At 40.1% G+C, this 17,304-nt stretch overlaps 1 protein-coding gene across 17 annotated transcripts in view; it reads left to right on the forward strand.

The window, feature by feature from the left end:
* mapk8ip3 (mitogen-activated protein kinase 8 interacting protein 3) overlaps positions 1 to 17,304 on the forward strand; it is a 32,103-nt gene that overhangs the window by 12,138 nt on the left and 2,661 nt on the right. For 5 of the 17 annotated variants that reach the window (XM_028041948.1, XM_028041950.1, XM_028041959.1 and 2 more), the window contains 26 exons: positions 676 to 907; positions 1,000 to 1,102; positions 2,046 to 2,164; positions 2,778 to 2,789; positions 3,649 to 3,666; positions 4,524 to 4,581; positions 5,476 to 5,628; positions 7,082 to 7,130; positions 7,362 to 7,513; positions 7,727 to 7,783; positions 7,876 to 8,043; positions 8,237 to 8,396; positions 10,264 to 10,314; positions 11,146 to 11,232; positions 11,720 to 11,869; positions 11,978 to 12,143; positions 12,249 to 12,446; positions 13,340 to 13,517; positions 13,615 to 13,734; positions 14,061 to 14,141; positions 14,269 to 14,336; positions 14,434 to 14,582; positions 14,712 to 14,883; positions 14,996 to 15,109; positions 16,190 to 16,228; positions 16,607 to 16,771. In XM_028041948.1, coding sequence (XP_027897749.1) covers positions 676 to 907; positions 1,000 to 1,102; positions 2,046 to 2,164; positions 2,778 to 2,789; positions 3,649 to 3,666; positions 4,524 to 4,581; positions 5,476 to 5,628; positions 7,082 to 7,130; positions 7,362 to 7,513; positions 7,727 to 7,783; positions 7,876 to 8,043; positions 8,237 to 8,396; positions 10,264 to 10,314; positions 11,146 to 11,232; positions 11,720 to 11,869; positions 11,978 to 12,143; positions 12,249 to 12,446; positions 13,340 to 13,517; positions 13,615 to 13,734; positions 14,061 to 14,141; positions 14,269 to 14,336; positions 14,434 to 14,582; positions 14,712 to 14,883; positions 14,996 to 15,109; positions 16,190 to 16,228; positions 16,607 to 16,771 — 3,019 coding nt within the window. The remainder of the gene's footprint in view (positions 1 to 675; positions 908 to 999; positions 1,103 to 2,045; positions 2,165 to 2,777; positions 2,790 to 3,648; positions 3,667 to 4,523; positions 4,582 to 5,475; positions 5,629 to 7,081; positions 7,131 to 7,361; positions 7,514 to 7,726; positions 7,784 to 7,875; positions 8,044 to 8,236; positions 8,397 to 10,263; positions 10,315 to 11,145; positions 11,233 to 11,719; positions 11,870 to 11,977; positions 12,144 to 12,248; positions 12,447 to 13,339; positions 13,518 to 13,614; positions 13,735 to 14,060; positions 14,142 to 14,268; positions 14,337 to 14,433; positions 14,583 to 14,711; positions 14,884 to 14,995; positions 15,110 to 16,189; positions 16,229 to 16,606; positions 16,772 to 17,304) is intronic. The other 12 variants (XM_028041953.1, XM_028041961.1, XM_028041962.1 and 9 more) reach the window with 9 other exon arrangements.

The raw sequence follows: 17,304 nt of genomic DNA on the forward strand, positions 1-17,304 counted from the left end.
TGGACTTCGGTCAATGCTGTGTTTTAATTAGCATCTAGCAATTTAACGCTTATCCAAGATATAACAAAGAACATTGTATTTATTCGTGAGCAGAGTTGCCAATGAAAGCATTTCTTAGCTGTAGCGCCGATATAAAGTAGAACACATAAAAATAGCATAACAAATTCCCAATATTATTATTCCTGTTTACAATCATTTTAGCCAATACAGCACAGATAGACGCTGCAGCAAATGAGAAAAGCAGCCATTCATAACTCTCACGAGTCATTGCTTTAAAATGCTCTTGGATTATTTACAGCTTGTTAGTTGATTTTTTTTTCTCTGGAAGCACCAATTTCAATTTGATAGCAGTATTTATTTGCAGGTCATAGGTTGCTAAATGCAAAATTAAACCAATATTAATTCATCATTTGTTGATTTTTGCTAACTACTTCAGGCTTCATCTTTGAAATGACTTAGGTATTTGTGAGCTTTTATGAAGATTTTAGATGAGAACTATATCTAAGAAAGTTTCATTTTAAGATACTGGTCTAACTCGAGGACTTTCATCTAATTAGAATAAATTAATATAAAAATCTGATTGTAGTTTGTATTCTTAGCTCTTAGTTGAAAATCAAAAATATTTGTAATGATCCTCACATAATATGTTCATCATCTCTACCGCCGCTCATCCAGGAGGACGAATCGGAGTCTGACTCGGTTGCAGCCACACCCAGCAGCACAGGAAGCAAGTCCAACACGCCCACCTCCTCCGTCCCCTCCGCCACCATCACCCCCATCAACGAGGGCTTCCCCCCGCACTGCGACTTCGACATGATGCGTGCCGGGAACCGCAGGAAAGGCGCCAAGCGTCTCAGTCGCAACATGGAGGTGCAGGTTTCCCAGGAAACCAGGAACGTCAGCATCGGTGAGAGGACGTCGCTTCTGCTTCCGTCTCATCTCCTGTCGCTTACAGTTCAGGAAAGATGTCATAACGGCTGCTGTGTGACTCCTCTCCAGGTATGGGAAGCAGTGACGAATGGTCCGAATTTCAGGAAATAATCGACTCCACCCCAGAGCTGGAGATGGGAATGGATTCCAGGGTTTATGGAGGTGGAAACAGGTAAAAATCCAAAGCAACTATTAAGAATCCATTTATTGTTCTAAGATTTTTTTTGCAAGTAAAAATCTGAAAGGTGTGCTGAGTATTTGAATTAAGCACCCTTTACTCTAATAAAGCAAAATCAGCATCAAGACCTTTGAACACACCAGACAGATATAACAGTGGAAAAGTTGAGAGCAGGGTTAGGTTATGAAACAACATAAATACGAATCACTGTTCAACCCAGCATCCAAGCATATAATGATCAGCAAACAGCCTGAACCAAAACGTATTCTTGTGTTGAAGTGGCCCAGTCAAAGTCCAGACGTAAATTAATTTGAGAAACCGTGCATGGAGGAACTGAAAATGTACATTCAGAGAGTTTTTCTTTCCAAGGTGACTGAGCTTGAGTTATTTTACAAAACAGAATTAGAAAAAATTGTTAGTACGTAGATGTGGAAAGTTGATAACAGACATATCCCCAAAAAACAACTGTAACTGCTGCAAAGTGTGGACTTTCAAAGTATTATTCCACAAAGTTGGGTACTTGGTCCTTCGATTGCCGGTCGCCAATATACCAATATTGGGTACTTTTAGATGTCATTTCCCTTCCAGATCATAATTATCTACCTCCTTCTGTTGGTTCATCACACAAAACCCTTAAAAGGATTTTTATTGATTTCATTTGGGATTTTGTTTTTAGTGAATACATTTTAAAACATTCTACATATATGAAAACGTTTGCATGTCACTATGTATATCTGGGTGTTTACATCAGGACCGTTTTTGTCTTCCAATAATAAATAAGCCTTAGTCCAGGATTTTCCTCTTACAAAAGAAATGCTTGAATCATTAATGTAAGATTCGGAACTGAAACAGTCAGGTTGTTCGTGGTAGGAGGGATTTTCTTGTGTATACATGGCCCAGGAAAATTATAATTTTTCTACTGATTATTTTCCCCCAGTCCTTCTCAAGGGATTGTTAACGAGGCGTTCGGCATCAACACGGACTCACTGTACCACGAGATCAAAGACGCAAAGTCGGACATCATCGGGGACGTCGACGCCGGTGCCGAGCTGCTGGGTACTGCCAACAATTTCATGTTTCTGTCGCATTATCTCTGGTTTTATGTTTCATAACAGGCCAAAATGAGACGTTACTCTGGTGCTACTCGGATGCCTGGCCGTGTTGCACCAGTTGTTTAGGATTTAGCAGAGAAATATTCTTCTTGCGAGGCTGGGAATGTGGTTTTCTTTGCATGGAAAGCTGGAGCAGGGCGTCACTGCAACGGCATCCACAAAAACGTGCAATCTCACACACTGTTAACCCCAGCAGTCCATTCATGCAGTGCTACTTTCATTATTTCTTTGTTATACCAAATTGCTTGTTTTTCTCCCTATTTTATTACGAAGCAGTGGAGGGTTTATTAAATTATAAGACATTTGGTTCATTCTCGATTTCATCACAATCATTATTTATCCTAAAGGCCCATTGTTTCTCTCAGCTTCGATATTTGTGCAGTTTAAATGTATATTTCTTTCAGTTTCTGTTTCTGGGATTTTCCTGGTCGTGCTTTGCGACTTATTCAAACTGTTTGAATTTTCCGCAGCAGGGAGAAATTTGACCCGCGTTAACCTTTCACCCATTTCTTTTTTTGTTTCTTCCTTTTATGTGCGTCTGCTGGTGACTCCCATAGGCGAGTTTTCAGGTGTGTATCTTTTCAAGTGTACTCTTCAAATTCAAAACTAATCTTTCTCAGAGGAGACATTACTCTGTCCATAATTTAGTTTTAAATATCAATTATTTTAATGAACTGCCTGATCAAGCTGCTGGAAAAATCCAAATCTGCCTCTTTTATAATTTTTTTAAAATGATTTTCAAAATCAGCAGACCTAACATTGTGAGTAATTTTTAAATTCTAACATTTAGAACCTTTTAATTCTTTATTGTCAAGGTTTGACAATAAAGAAAATGATTTCCTTATCCAAGTCCTTTTGGGTTTTTGGTGCACCATATGTACAGCTAATATCATCTTATTGTATTTGTGTTGCTTTATAAAGAGCAAAACGGCCAAAAGGTGCAATGATCTGCCTGATAAGAAGTTTTTAAAAATTACTGTTTTGTCAACAAACATCGAAAAACCTCGCATCGATTTACTTCGTCCTCTGCTTTGTGGAAGTCTATCACATGAGATCCCATTAAAATACACATGAAAATCTAAAACAAATATAAAACAGCTGAGTTTATGATTTAAAGGTAATCCTGAAACATTGCCTCCATGAAAACGGTGAAGCTGGCATGGAAAACAGTGAATGAATGCTTATCAAACTGAAGCGCATCACAACAGCCTTTAGCAGTAGTGGTTTTTAATGGAATCAAAAAGAAATGTGATGATAGTATAATAAATCCTCTGCTTTCAAATGAATACATTTGAGCTGCAACACTTTTAACAAACTCCTTCGGCTTCAGTTCAAATCAATAAATGCTTCTCTTCAACTTCTCTCCTTTTCTTTCCTGTCTCTAATCATTTCTCTTCCTCCTGCCGTTTCTTCTTCTTTTGCCTGCAGTCCGTGACGATTTCTTCGGTAAGGTGTCGACGCTCACGCTCACATTTTCTAGTTAAATCCTTCCTGACTTATTTACATATCGTTCTGCTTTTCCCTTTTTAAAATCTGGCTTGTGTCTCTTTTTGTGTACGTTTTTTTTTTTTTTTTTTTTTTTTGCCAATTTTGCATATTACACCTTTACAGTTTTTCATATCTGTCAACAAAATAATCATAGCAGCATCTGCCTGCTAAAGACTAGTGTATCTAAATACCATCTCAACGTTAAAGTTTTATTACCAGGGGCAAGGACATATAAATAGGTCATTTTGATTATTTCTTTCATTAAAACTAGCTCTTTAAAACACAGAAACCTCTGTGTTTTAAACTGCAAACAAAAGGCAAACACAGGTTTGTTTTTGACATGCCCTCATTCGTGATGTTCAGTTTCGGTTGAGATTTTTGCTTAAAAAGCTTGTAGCTTGGCTTTTTCTCACATTGTGCTCACTGCTTTCACTTCTTCTGCTGTTTTTTTTTTTCTTTTCTAAATGATAGAAGAAATTAATGTATGGCTGTTAGCTAGAGCATGACATTACTAAGTTGTGTGGTTAAGAAAGCAAACCATTTTTACATTGTTGTTGAAGCTGCTCAGGAAAAATAATAACAAGACAGCAGTGCCAATATTTTTGGTGTGTAGACTGGAATATTTATTAATGTTTCATAAGATGGTATCTTATCCTACAAATATACTGTACTTCTAATTATTAGAATTGCATTTAAAAAGAATAATAAAAAAGTTTGAAACTAAATTAAGGGGGTTTAGGTAAGAATCAATTGTTGCCTCAGGCCTTGTTTGGTGTCTATGACGAGTTATAGAGAAATAAATGTGTCTGTTTCAGGGATGGGAAAGGAGGTGGAAAATCTTCTGACGGAGAACAGACAGCTTCTAGAGACCAAGTAAGGATGATCCTGCTAATGAATTCATATCAGTCTTCTGATTGGATGTATGTGTGGCATTGTGTAAGTGTAGGCATGACCTAAAAATGTGTCTGAAATGTTTTTATGCAGTATTTCATTTTTGAAACGTTTGAAGCTTTTAATTCTTAATCCCTGACTTCCTGTTCCCGTGAGGTACAAATAGACTACTTCTCTTTGCTAATTTTCAAAATGGGAAAGACATGAAAACATGTCCAAAAAGTGGGAAAGATTAGTTTTGATCATTTTAATGACTACAAGTAAATAACTATTTGCCAAACGCAAGATTAAAAAGTTCTTTTAATCATAAAATAATTCAGTAGTAATCAGTAATTCAACTCAAACAGTGAAATTTGTGTATTATATTTATTTATTATTTATTAGGGTGATTTATTTCCTGAATTAAATTCAGTTAATTTAATTCTGTTCGTTTGATAAATATAACTTGTAACCCAAATTCACTTCTCATAAAATGTTAATATTATGTAGCACCAATAAAATCTAAGACTACTAAGTCGCAAAAGGACATTGTTATAGAAGCTGTCAATTCATAGGCAATATAGAATATATGTGGAAAGTTGAGTGGAAGGAGAAAGTATGGTAGAAAATAAAACACAAGCAACAGGGATACCATTAGATTAGATTGTCTTGAGAGGATTTCATTCTATAATCATCAAAACTGAGAGAAATAAACACTTTCTGTATTTACTCTTGATATTTTTTTCATTTTGGAATTGGATTATTCAAATAAATGTTAAAGATTTTCAGTGATATGCTAGCCTGACCTAATTGAGATGCTACGCGTGGAAGGTACTATTACATTAGAAAATGACAGCTTGTTTCAATACCCGTTCTTGTCTCTCTGCTGTTTGACAGAAACGCTCTGAACATTGTAAAAAACGATCTTATCGCCAAAGTGGATGAGCTGTCGAGTGAGCAGGAGGTGCTGAGGGAGGAGCTGGAGGCGGTGCGGCAGTCCAAGAACAAGGTGGACGCCAGAATCAAGGAGCTGGAAGAAGAAATCAAGAGGTGAAAGAACCTTTTTTGTTTTTTTGTTGGTTTTTTTTTTTTCAGATTTGTCTTACAAGATTTTAGAGGCAATACAGTTCAGGATGAGAGAGCTCCACAGTTGGTACACAACAAGAACCTGTTGACCTGTAACCTAAAACCCAGGGAGGGTAAAGTAGCAGGTTTATCTCAGCAGCAGTAACATGATAGTGTTGAATACCTGTTTCTCTTGCTGGGTGCAAATATAACAGGGAAGAGGAAAAATATTCAAATGTGAAGCTCGTAGTTTCTGTTTGTTTTTCTCAAACCCACAAAAAAAACTGTTTCGGTCTCCAAGTTCATGTTTTGGACAAAATTCACTAGACGCAGAAATTCAACGCTAATTGAAATGTCAAAGCGCCGCTGCACATTTAAATCATATGTCCTTGCATTTTCCAGAATAATCGCATTTCTAGCACTAGTTTCATATGTCTGATTTTATGAGCTAGGATGATGATCTGGGAAGTTTCTTTAGATGAAACGGTGAAGATGGATTTGAACGTTTAGGTCAAATTGAGCTTATATACATGCAGATTATATATATATATATATATATATATATATATATATATATATATATATATATATATATTAACCTGGCATTTACTTGAAATTCAGTAGTTTATTTTACTTTACCACTTATTTTATTCATTTGCTATTTAATTGAGCTGTTGTAGAAATTCCAATGCTTCCTTTTTGCCTTAATGCAATTAAAATTAATTATATTTTTTTGTTCCTAAAACTCTTCTAGATTTTGGTATGAAGCGTTATGAAGATTTTTAAGTGTTTCTGGAGTTTTGTTATTTTATTTACAATGTTTATTTCAGTCTTTGCTTTTTCCTACTGACACGTTTTCTCAGTCCCACATTTCACATGACATTTTATTCTAGTCATGTTAAATTTTTTTTGTATTAATTAATTGACGGTTGCTTACTTGCTTTTGTGTTCACGTTTTTGTAACTGCACACCTTGTGTTACATTTAATTGTAGAATAACAAATACCATCTTGATTGATCGGCTGATAGATTGATTGACCAAAACGCTGTGGAAAAACAGGTATACGCTCATACATGTAAAAACAGCTACAATATATAATGATAAGCAGTGAATATATGAAATATTAGAATAAAAAAACAGCAAAGATAAAAAGCTGGGTTTGAAAAGTGCTTAGAGTTAGAAATGTTTGTCCACCTTCTGTCAGATATAAATTACATCATCAATTTGATGTTAAAAACAATTCGGCTGGGAATTGATCCTGATCTGCTAATACGGTGGATCATCCAAAGGAACACGACTTCCTCTTTAAAAATGTGTTTTCCTTAAAGCATCTGCATCTACAGCGTGGCTAGAGTCTAGAAGTTAATACTCTAGAAACCAAATTAAATAATTTTTATTCTAGGTAACTGAGTTGTTGTGTGTTGCTTTCTGACTGCAGGTTAAGAGCAGAAGCATCTCGGGACTCCAAAGACGAAGTTGTTGATGACGTGAGTAAACTCAACCTCTGCACTCCTAAGTCCTGTCCTACAAACCACGTTCAGTACCTCTACTATCATTGGCAGACACAAGGGAAAGAAAACAAAACTTCAAGTGTTTGTGCATTAATGACGTGTATTTAGCTGCGTAGGGTTTGTACAATAAAAGATGGGAATCAGCCTGTATGAGTTCCTTTAGTTGAAATTGGTTTGTGAAAGTGTACCCTCCTTCTTTGTGCCCAGTTTTCGTCGCCTATGCAGGACGGGGACATGTCGATGACCCAGCGGCGCCGCTTCACTCGGGTGGAGATGGCCCGTGTGCTGATGGAGCGGAACCAGTACAAAGAGAGGCTGATGGAGCTGCAGGAGGCGGTGCGATGGACAGAGATGATCAGGTACTCATGAACAGATGCAACTTTTGGTGGAAAATTAAGAGCATCTCAAATTTTTCATCTTTTGTCTAAAAGAAAAACAAATCTGATTTGCTTCTTCCATTGCCTTTTCTTTCTCATTTCATCATATTTTGTTACTTTATGAAATCTCCTAATGCCATTTTACAATTGAACTATTTATTTATATTATGAACTTACTCTCCTCTCTTCTCCCAGGGCTTCTAGGGAGAGTCCGCCCATCCAGGAGAAGAAGAAGTCCACCATCTGGCAGTTGTAAGTTTCAGCTTTTATTCTGAAATATTTACTGAAATAAAAACAAAAATACAGCTAAAGTAGATAATTTTATGACTCTCTCTGTCCCAAAGCTTTGCACGCCTCTTCAGCTCCTCGTCCAGCCCTCCTCCCGTCAAGCGACCTTACTCCAACGTCAACATCCACTACAAGTCGCCCTCGCCGGCGTTCAACCAGCGGCGCAGTCACACCATGTGCCAGATCTCCACCTCCAACCGCACGCTGGAGTTCTTCCCTGAAGAGTGAGCGAAAGCAGCCAAAAACAACTACTAATTGTTACTAACTAATGTTCCCTAACAGGAAATAGCAGCTTTGCTTCTGCTTCCTTTCTCCATCTTTTCTTCTTCTTCTCTGATTCTCGCTGCTGGCTGGCCAGGCTGCTAACGCTTCGCCTTCTCTCCCCTCTCTTTCTTCCCCCAACCCCGTTGCTTCCAGACTGGCCAGTAACGGTGTTGCGTCTCTCCTCAGTGACTCGGCGCTGATGGCGCGCCGAGAGCAGCGGCGTGAGCAGTACAGGCAGGTGCGAGAGCACATGCGCCGTGACGACGGCATCATGCAGGCCTGTGGCTGGAGCGTGCCATCTCGCCTCAAGCAGGTGAAATGCACACACAGGGGTCTCCCCACCTTCACGGCTACGAGACCTCCAAAAATGTAAAAGTCCAATCATTTCCTTATGTCTTAATTCACAAAGAATTTCTTGTAATAATTTCGGATCTTGCATGATCGATAGTTCTTCATGTCTTCTGAAGTTTGGCTGTTTTTCCATTTATCTTCAGTCCTGTTTGGTTACATGACAGCATGTTGAGCAGCTTGTAATCCAAAAATGAGAAAAGGCGACAGGTTTTTCCTCAAAATGGGAAAATCTTGTCCCATCCCATTAAAGTAAGGCAGGCGGATGTTGATCTTCATAAATCAGTCAGATTTATTTGCGAGTTTCTGCACACGGGCATTGAGGAGAATGAACCAAATCACAGAGAAAAATCTCGAAACCGTTTTGATCGTCTCAGTCCTCAGATTTGGTTTTTATAGGAAACCTGTAGAGTGAGCAAAAGAGGACCTCAGCCTTTGTGCTAAGAGGAAAGATGTTTTGGAATTGTTCTCAGAGAAGACCAGCGCTCTCCTCGGGCCAAATTAAGTTCCTCAACGAGAAAAGAAAAGACATTCCTCTGACAATGGCTCAAAACTAGACTGAAAGAAGTGAAAGAGCAGCTAATGACCTCAAGAAAGCATGACGACCACAATAAAATATTACAGTAAAATCTTAATCACAACCTAAAAGAAAACACAAGGAAAACAGATAACATAAGACTCTTGCACATTACTGTACAGCGTCAACTGGCAGACATGAGAGATTGAAACTGGGACCTAAACCTTCTTTGTAAACTTTATGAAGTGTAGGAATTATTTTTAAATACATGAGGATTTTAAAGTAACCTTTAAAATAATTTTTAAGGTCTAGTCTTCTTAAACGGACACAAAATCCCAGTACAGTAACTTTATTATCAGCTTAGATTTTAAAAAATCAGCTTGGAAATTGTCCTGTCCTTGGAAATAAGAAGTTAGAACTTATAATAGAAGTAGAACGCTTCTACCTTTTTTTTTTGTCTTTGAGCTATTTCAGCGTACCGTCTCGATTTAAACAGGATGAGACGTTTCCTCTTTCAGGTCAGAAAAAGCACTGTAGTGAGATGGGCTGAAAGGTCACTCAGTGTGGAAGAAGTCATAAAAACAACATAAAACACTCAGAATATAACACATAAATACATTCAGGGACAGATCTTAAATTGAGATGTTTGACCATATTGTAAATGTTACATTTGGGGCATTATGCTGTGGGAATGTTTTACTTCAGGAGGATCTGGTGCACTTCCCAAAACATAACATTACGAAGAAAGGACATCATGTGGGAATATTAGCGCAAAATGTCACGGTATCTGTCAAGAAGTTACAGCATTGTGTGGAATAGGTTTTTCAGAGACACAATGAGCCAAATGCCTTCAAATCTGAATCAAAGTGGCTTAAATATAACAAAGTCGACATTTAGGAGCTGCCATCACGGAGCCCTGACCTAATTCTGACTGAGTTACATCAGTTCTGTCAGGAGGAATGGGCCAAAATTCCAGCAAAATGTTGTGAGAAACCTTAAAGGTTGAAACGAGTCCTACAGTTTAAAGGGTAAATCTGCCAAATCCTAAGCAAATATATAAATTTTGATGAAATCAGAATTAATCAATGAAAAAAGAAGAAAAAAGTCATCCTAACTTACCTAAAACTGAAAGATTTAGTCTGATTTAATGTAAGACAGGAAAAAAAAAAAGTTTGTCTTAGAGTGTATAAATATGTCCGGCTTCAAGTGTATCTTGAAGTGTTGCTGGCAGAGAGAGGTCGATTCTCTTGGCTGGAAAAAGGCCGACGGCGCGGTGTGTTGGTAGGCAGGTGGCTCTAACTCTGGTCTCCCGCAGACTGGTGGTCAGACGGACGGCGCTAAGGACAGCCCGCTGAAGAGACAACAGGCAAGTGAGACCGACAGAGAGCCAGCATGCGCCATCATGGCTTCCCCCTCCTGTTTTTAACCTCCCACCTGAATCTCTGACCCTCTCAGAAGCTGATAGAGGAAGATATTTTTTAATTAAAAAAGAACAAAAATCCCAAACGTAGGATTTGTGATCTAGCGGACTTACAGAAATGCATGAAATTTGAGCGATAACGTTTTATTTGTAGGCATGATGTGGTTAGATATTTGATACAAGACTTTCTTACCCCTGGCAGCCTTTTTACCTTTGACCTCTGTCTGTCTCAACCTGCCCTACCTTACACACTTCTTAACTCTGCTTTACCTTGGTGTTTTACCTAAAAAAAAAGAGCAACTAATGCACTTTATAGTGATGAGACTGTGGTGTTTTGTTTTATTTCTCAATTTTTAGTTGTTTTGGCTTCTAGAACAAACATTTAATTGCTGCTCAAATCCCTCCCTGGCTTAATCTAATTTCAAAATATTGATGCACAGTGGTCTCGCCCGGAACGTCAGCTGGAGATAGACACCAGCACCCCTCCCGACCCCTCTATGGGACAAGGGTGTAGAGAAAATGGATGGATGGATGACGCACAGTGGATTAATATTGTCACATACATGGCTTAGACTTTAATATTTTGTAGCAATGAACACCATAACAGATAGAGGTGGAGGCAAAAAAGATGGATAGCGTGGGTATATCGTGACGTCAAACGGTGCTTTTTGGGGTTTTTATATATATATAATTTTTTTTTTTTCGAGATGCTACGAGCGAACCAAAACATATAATCTCCTCACCTGTCTCCTGACCACTCATCACTTTTCACTGCAGACCAATGAGAAAGAGGATAACCGCATGAAGAATGTGCCTGTTCCGGTGTACTGTCGCCCTCTGGTGGAGAAAGACCCCAACAGGAAGGTGAGAGGATTTCACTGAAATGAGCTAAGTGGGTACATAAGCTCAAAGAATGCTTCATTTACTTTTTTCATCTGTTTTTATTCTTAGATGAAAGATGGAAAAGTTGTATTAGAAGTGTGTGATTATGTGGAAGCCTCACTATTTACTCGGAGTGTGTTATTTTGTGTCACTACTTAAAATATTTAAAAAGCTGACTTCCCCTCAACGCTATTGTTGGAGGTGGTCACAAAACTAAAAAAGTCAATCTGATCCAGGTTTAGTTTAGCTTAGTTCAGTTTAGTTATTTATTTCAAACATATTCACATGCACAATTCAAACTTCATAATATCGGTTTAGCTGACTACATGTTTGAAAAGGGGGTAGAAATATAAACTTATTCGATCCTGGCCCATTTCTTTTATTCTTACTTTATCTGATTGCCTCTTTAGACTGCGGCAGATTCAACGACGGTTTGTGCTTCGTTCTTCATTTGCATTTGTGCTTGTAGTTGTGGTGCGCAGCGGGAGTCGACCTGACAGGATGGAGAGTCAGCAGCCAGGAGGCGGCGCCACCCAAAGCACCATCAGGCAGCGGTGACCCCCTGCAGACTGAGGAGGACCGAGCGGAAAAGAAGAACACGTCACCTGAGAAGAGGAAGGTAGCCCGTCGTGTTTTAATGACTTATTTCCTCCATAATTAACCATGAGTGACCCTTTCCTTTTCTTACTTTATCACCATTGTTTTTATCTTTCCACCCCTGTCTCAGTCTAAGGAGCTCCAGGAGACAGACAGCATGAACAGTCGAGTGTGGATCCTCACCAGCACCCACTCTGCCAGCAAGGTGGTCATCATCGACGCCAACCAGCCTGGTTCTCTGGTCGACCAGTTCAACGTCTGCAACGCACACGTGCTCTGCATCTCCAGTGTGCCAGGTCAAATAGAAAACACCATTTTATGCCTGATTGTTTTATATTTCAACGTGAAAGTAAGTTGTTGTTGTTTTTTTTGCTGCTCATGTGTATTTCTGGTTTCTCCAGCTGCCAGTGAGAGTGATTATCCAGCAGGAGAAATCGTGTTGGATCCAGGTGATGGAGGAGCAGGAGGAGGAGAGGACATGGGTGGCGTGGAGGGCATGTTGGCTGGCATCACGCTGGTTGGCTGTGCCACGAACTGCAGTGTTGCCCGTAGCAACTGTTCCTCGCGTACAGACACACCCATAGTGGATAAAGGACAAGGTGGGCTCATCACCAATACAGCATCTTGCAAAAGTTTCCAAACTGCTTTAACGTTTCCTCATCTTGTCACATTTCTACCTCAGACTTCATGGTACTTTATTGGGGTTTTGTTCAATGGATCAACATAAAGTGGAACATCTTTGCAAAGGAGGAAAAATATTCCAGGGTTTTAAAATGTGACAGATAAATAAATAAATAAATAAAAGTGTGACAGACATCTAATTCAGTGCCTGGAAAGCCATCTTCTTGCACTGGAAAAACACAAATTCTTACCAAGTATTTTTGGTACAGCTTCTAGAGTAAAGTACTCTAGAAATAAGACAAAACTAACTTACATCATGATATAGAAGCTGGTTGTAAGACAACGAAGTAGTTATGTGTGAAATAATCTATCAGTGGAACTACGTAGTGCTTTTCATCAATAGTAAACTCATATCATAATGAAAAGGTACTTGTGAGACAGTTTTATCTTATTTCAAGTGCACTAAACTATTTGTACTAGAAACTAGACAAAAAATACTTTGTGAAATTTTGTGTTTTCGCTGTGGTTTGTACCGATCCGTTTTGCACACATCGGCACTAAAAGTTTGTTTTGAAGTTTTGTCAGATTCTCAGTTAGATTAGTCTGGACTTTGACTGGGATGTTCTAAGACATGAATATATACTTCATTTTAGCTCAGGCTTCATGTTTAGAGTCAACGACCACGCTGGTCTAAGTCTCTTCACCGGGTTTTTTATTCTGTATTTAACTCCATCCATCTTTGCATCAACTCTCTTCAGCTTTTCTGACCCTGCTGCGTTTGTAATGTGACAAGCGGTGTGAATATTTTAGCGATGTACCTGACAGAGGAAATGACATTGTGTGTCTACATTTCTCTGGTGTTTTTCTGCAGCCCCCGCCGCTCCCCCCATAAACGGGAAGATTCACCCCGCCCAGTCAGCCGAGGAAGCCACGGAGGCCACGGAGGTTTCTGAATCCACAGCCAGCCAGCCGGAGATGGGGTCCGGACGCCCGGGGCCCTTCACCGAGCACGTCTTCACCGATCCTCAGCCTCGTCCGGCAGATGATAGGTAGGAAGTCAAAAGTTGCACGTGCACAGACAGATCTGCGGAAAACGTGTCAATAAGCGCACTGGTTGAGGCTTCCAATGGCGTCTTGTCCACTCAGGAACGCGGGCCAGTCCAAAGACGAATCGTCTCAGCCCGCAGAGTCTGAGGAAGGAGGGGAAGAAACCAAAAACTACACCAGCGTGGCCCCCACCATGTGGCTCGGGGCGCAGAACGGCTGGTGAGCAGATCTACTTCTTATGAGGTTTTATTTTTCAACAATTCAAATAAAGCTTCATGGTTTTTTTATATGAAATAAAATAAGAAAATAAATCTAGAAGTTAGATTGTAAACACAACACTTCTTGATGTGCTTTGATGAAAGGAAAAAATAACAACAGTCATAAAATGATGTGTATGTATGTAGTGTATGAAGACAGAAAAAAGTCTACACTGACTTAAATAGGTTAGGTTTGAAAATGCAGTTTTTTAAAAAGTTAAACAGAAATAGCAGAAACAAGAAAGAAAAGCTGTTTTCTCGTTGCTGATCTTCTTCTTTCCCTCCAAGGCTTTATGTCCACTCTGCCATCGGAAACTGGAAGAAGTGTCTCCACTCCATCAAACTCAAAGACTCGGTTCTCAGTCTGGTGTAAGTCAAACATTCCTCCACGTCCTTTTTGTCGCGGCTACATGTCATTTTGTTGTAGCGCTCTGCTCTGAATTCAGGGTCTCTCTCTCCAGTCTTTCAGCAGTTTCTGTCTCCTGTCTCTTTTCAGGCACGTGAAAGGTCGTGTGCTGGTCGCCCTCGCTGACGGGACGCTCGCCATATTCCACCGATCAGAAGGTGTTTGCATCTTGACTGTCGCTTCATGTTGGTGCGACTGCCTCCAGATGCTTTTGTCTGTTGCGGTGGCATCGCTTCACTGTGTTTTTGTCCCCAGACGGCCTGTGGGACCTGTCCAACTATCACCTCATGGACCTCGGCCGGCCTCATCACTCCATCCGCTGCATGGCGGTCGTCCACGATAAGGTCTGGTGCGGCTACAAGAACAAGATTCATGTCATTCAGCCCAAAAGCATGCAGATCGAGGTGAGTTACAGGACATCCCTCTGTTAAACAACCGAATCCAACATTCAGCTTCAGTTTTTCCTTACAGTACGTCAGCTGCTGCTTTTTTCTAATGATTCTCTCTGTTTCTGGTTCTCTGCTGCTTCGTAGAAGTCGTTCGACGCCCACCCCCGAAGGGAGAGCCAGGTGCGGCAGCTGGCCTGGATCGGTGACGGCGTGTGGGTCTCGATCCGGTTAGACTCCACCCTGCGTCTGTACCACGCGCACACGCACCAGCACCTCCAGGATGTGGACATTGAGCCATACGTCAGCAAAATGTTGGGTGAGTTCGAACTCGGTTAATCCCGGCTCATGGAGATTTTACGCAGTTAGTTATCATTGCTGGGGTGTTTGATGTTGAGCTTTAACACGCCGTCCATGGTTCTGGGTTTAAGGTACCGGCAAGCTGGGCTTCTCGTTTGTGCGGATCACGGCCCTGCTGATTGGTGGAAACCGTCTCTGGGTGGGGACAGGAAACGGCGTGATCATCTCCATCCCGCTGACAGAGAGTAAGTGTGACAGAAAATGACACGCAGCAAAATGGGGGGAAAACATTCATACCCCTTTTGAATGTCAATTTTATGGGATAGACAAACACAAAGCAGGACATAAGTTTGAACTTCTTGAAACAGAAGTACACGTGTTTTTCAAACTTCATTATTCTTTTGCAGCAGACTAACATTGCTCATTGCCCTATATACAAGATCTCTATAAACATGGACCATTGTGCTGTGGGGATGATTTTGTTTCTTTCAGCAGAGACAGGGAATCTGGTCGCTGTGGATGGGAAGATGAATGGACCAAAAATTGGGAGAATCATGGAAGAAGACCTGTTAAATCTGTGAAAGACTCAAGAATGAAAGGTTCTTGAGTCTTGAGTCTTTTACTCTATTAAAGATTAGAAGTGTATCACAACATACCATAAATAAAAAGCTGTATAGTCCCTTGTGAGAAGGATATTTTCTGATAGTGTTTACATTGTGGAAACATTTAGGTAGCCTTTTTTTTTTTTTTCATTATATAGAAATTAGGTTTTTGAAATTGATTTGAAGTTGATGGCTTTACCTTGAAATTACTACAAATTATTTAGTAATTGCTTAGAAAGTTAGTTTGGATTTAATTGCACTACAAAACAGAAAATATGACAATTTTTAAAAAATTCATTCCCTAAACTGGTTCTTTGGATTTTTATTTTTTAAAAATCTAAAAACTCCCACCGGGGGCGTGCCGTGGTGGCGTAGCGGTTAGCACGACCAGTATTTGGAGGCCTTGAGTCCTCGACACGGGCGTCGCGGGTTCGACTCCCAGACCCGACGACATTTGCCGCATGTCTTCCCCCCTCTCCTTCCCCGTTTCCTGTCAGCCCACTGTCATATAAGGGACACTAGAGCCCACAAAAATACCCCCTGGAGGGGTAAAAAAAAAAAACTCCCACCGACCTTCTCTGCTCTTCTCCATGCATCTTCTCCCTCCTCCGTCTTTCCTCTCTCCCTCAGTGGTTGGACCTCCTTCTCCCAGTCCAGGTCGTAACATTTTTCTGTTGCTTTCCTCTTTCTCGTCCCTCTCTCCTCTTCTCGCTCCCCCCAAAGCGGTGGTTCTTCACCGGGGACAGCTGCTGGGGTTGAGGGGTAAGTGGGAGCGCTCCCTCCCTTCCTCCTGCTGTTGTGATCTTACTGTTCTCACCCAGTGAACCCTTCGTATTTCCCTGCAGACCTCCAGTATACTACATGCTTTTTGTTGGTGGTATACTTTCAGCAGTCTTGTGTTTTATTACTTTACTGAGAAACACTAAAAGATTTTTATTTTCATCTTTTACCGATTAGATGCTTTGCATGACCGTTTTTTTTCATATATATCTTCTCTGTGTAACACATTTGTTGCATGCAAGATTTTTGATTTATCATTTTATTTTGGGGTTTAAAGTGTTTAAATTTGCATGTGTGATTTTTACTGCAAGCCTTCTTGTTTGCCTGCTCACCAATATGCTCTCTCTCTTTCTCCATCAGCCAATAAAGTGTCTCCTACGTCCTCCGGCGGGGTGATCCATGTGTATGGCGATGACAGCTCTGAGAAGAGCACCGGCAGCTTCATCCCCTACTGCTCCATGGCCCAAGCGCAGCTGTGTTTCCATGGACACCGTGATGCTGTCAAGTTCTTCGTATCCGTACCAGGTAACTATAGATCATGGCTTTACCTTTACGTTAATGAAACGCTTTTTGTACCGCCTTCAAGTGACTTTTTTGTTCATGAGATATGACAGAGATGACAACACAGTATAAAATGAAGCTTGATATCAATTTAAAGGCCCCAAAACACGGTTAGGAAATTTAGGTCACCTAAATTTGATGACTTTAGCATTATTCTTTTTTCACCCAAGCATGAATGCCACTTTAAAGTCCAATAACTTCTCACATATTGAAAACAAAACAGAGCCCAGAGTGGAGCCTTGAGGTACGCCTCATGAACGTGGTGCTGGGACGGAACAGTGTCACAAATCTGAACATTTTAAAGCATCCCTCTACAACAGAGAGCTTAATTTTAAATGATTAGGTTTTTAGATTGTTAAGACAGATTGAGTGAGTTTAAAAGTCTGGTCTAGATGCTTCGTTTACCTGTCTTAATGTCATTTGCACAGAATTGATAGCTTTTATATTAATAAAACATAAAAGTATTTTAAACCTCAAAAGTAACATATTGAAAACAA

The sequence above is a fragment of the Xiphophorus couchianus genome, chromosome 16 (genome assembly GCF_001444195.1).
Source record: "Xiphophorus couchianus chromosome 16, X_couchianus-1.0, whole genome shotgun sequence".
Taxonomy (NCBI): domain Eukaryota; kingdom Metazoa; phylum Chordata; class Actinopteri; order Cyprinodontiformes; family Poeciliidae; genus Xiphophorus; species Xiphophorus couchianus.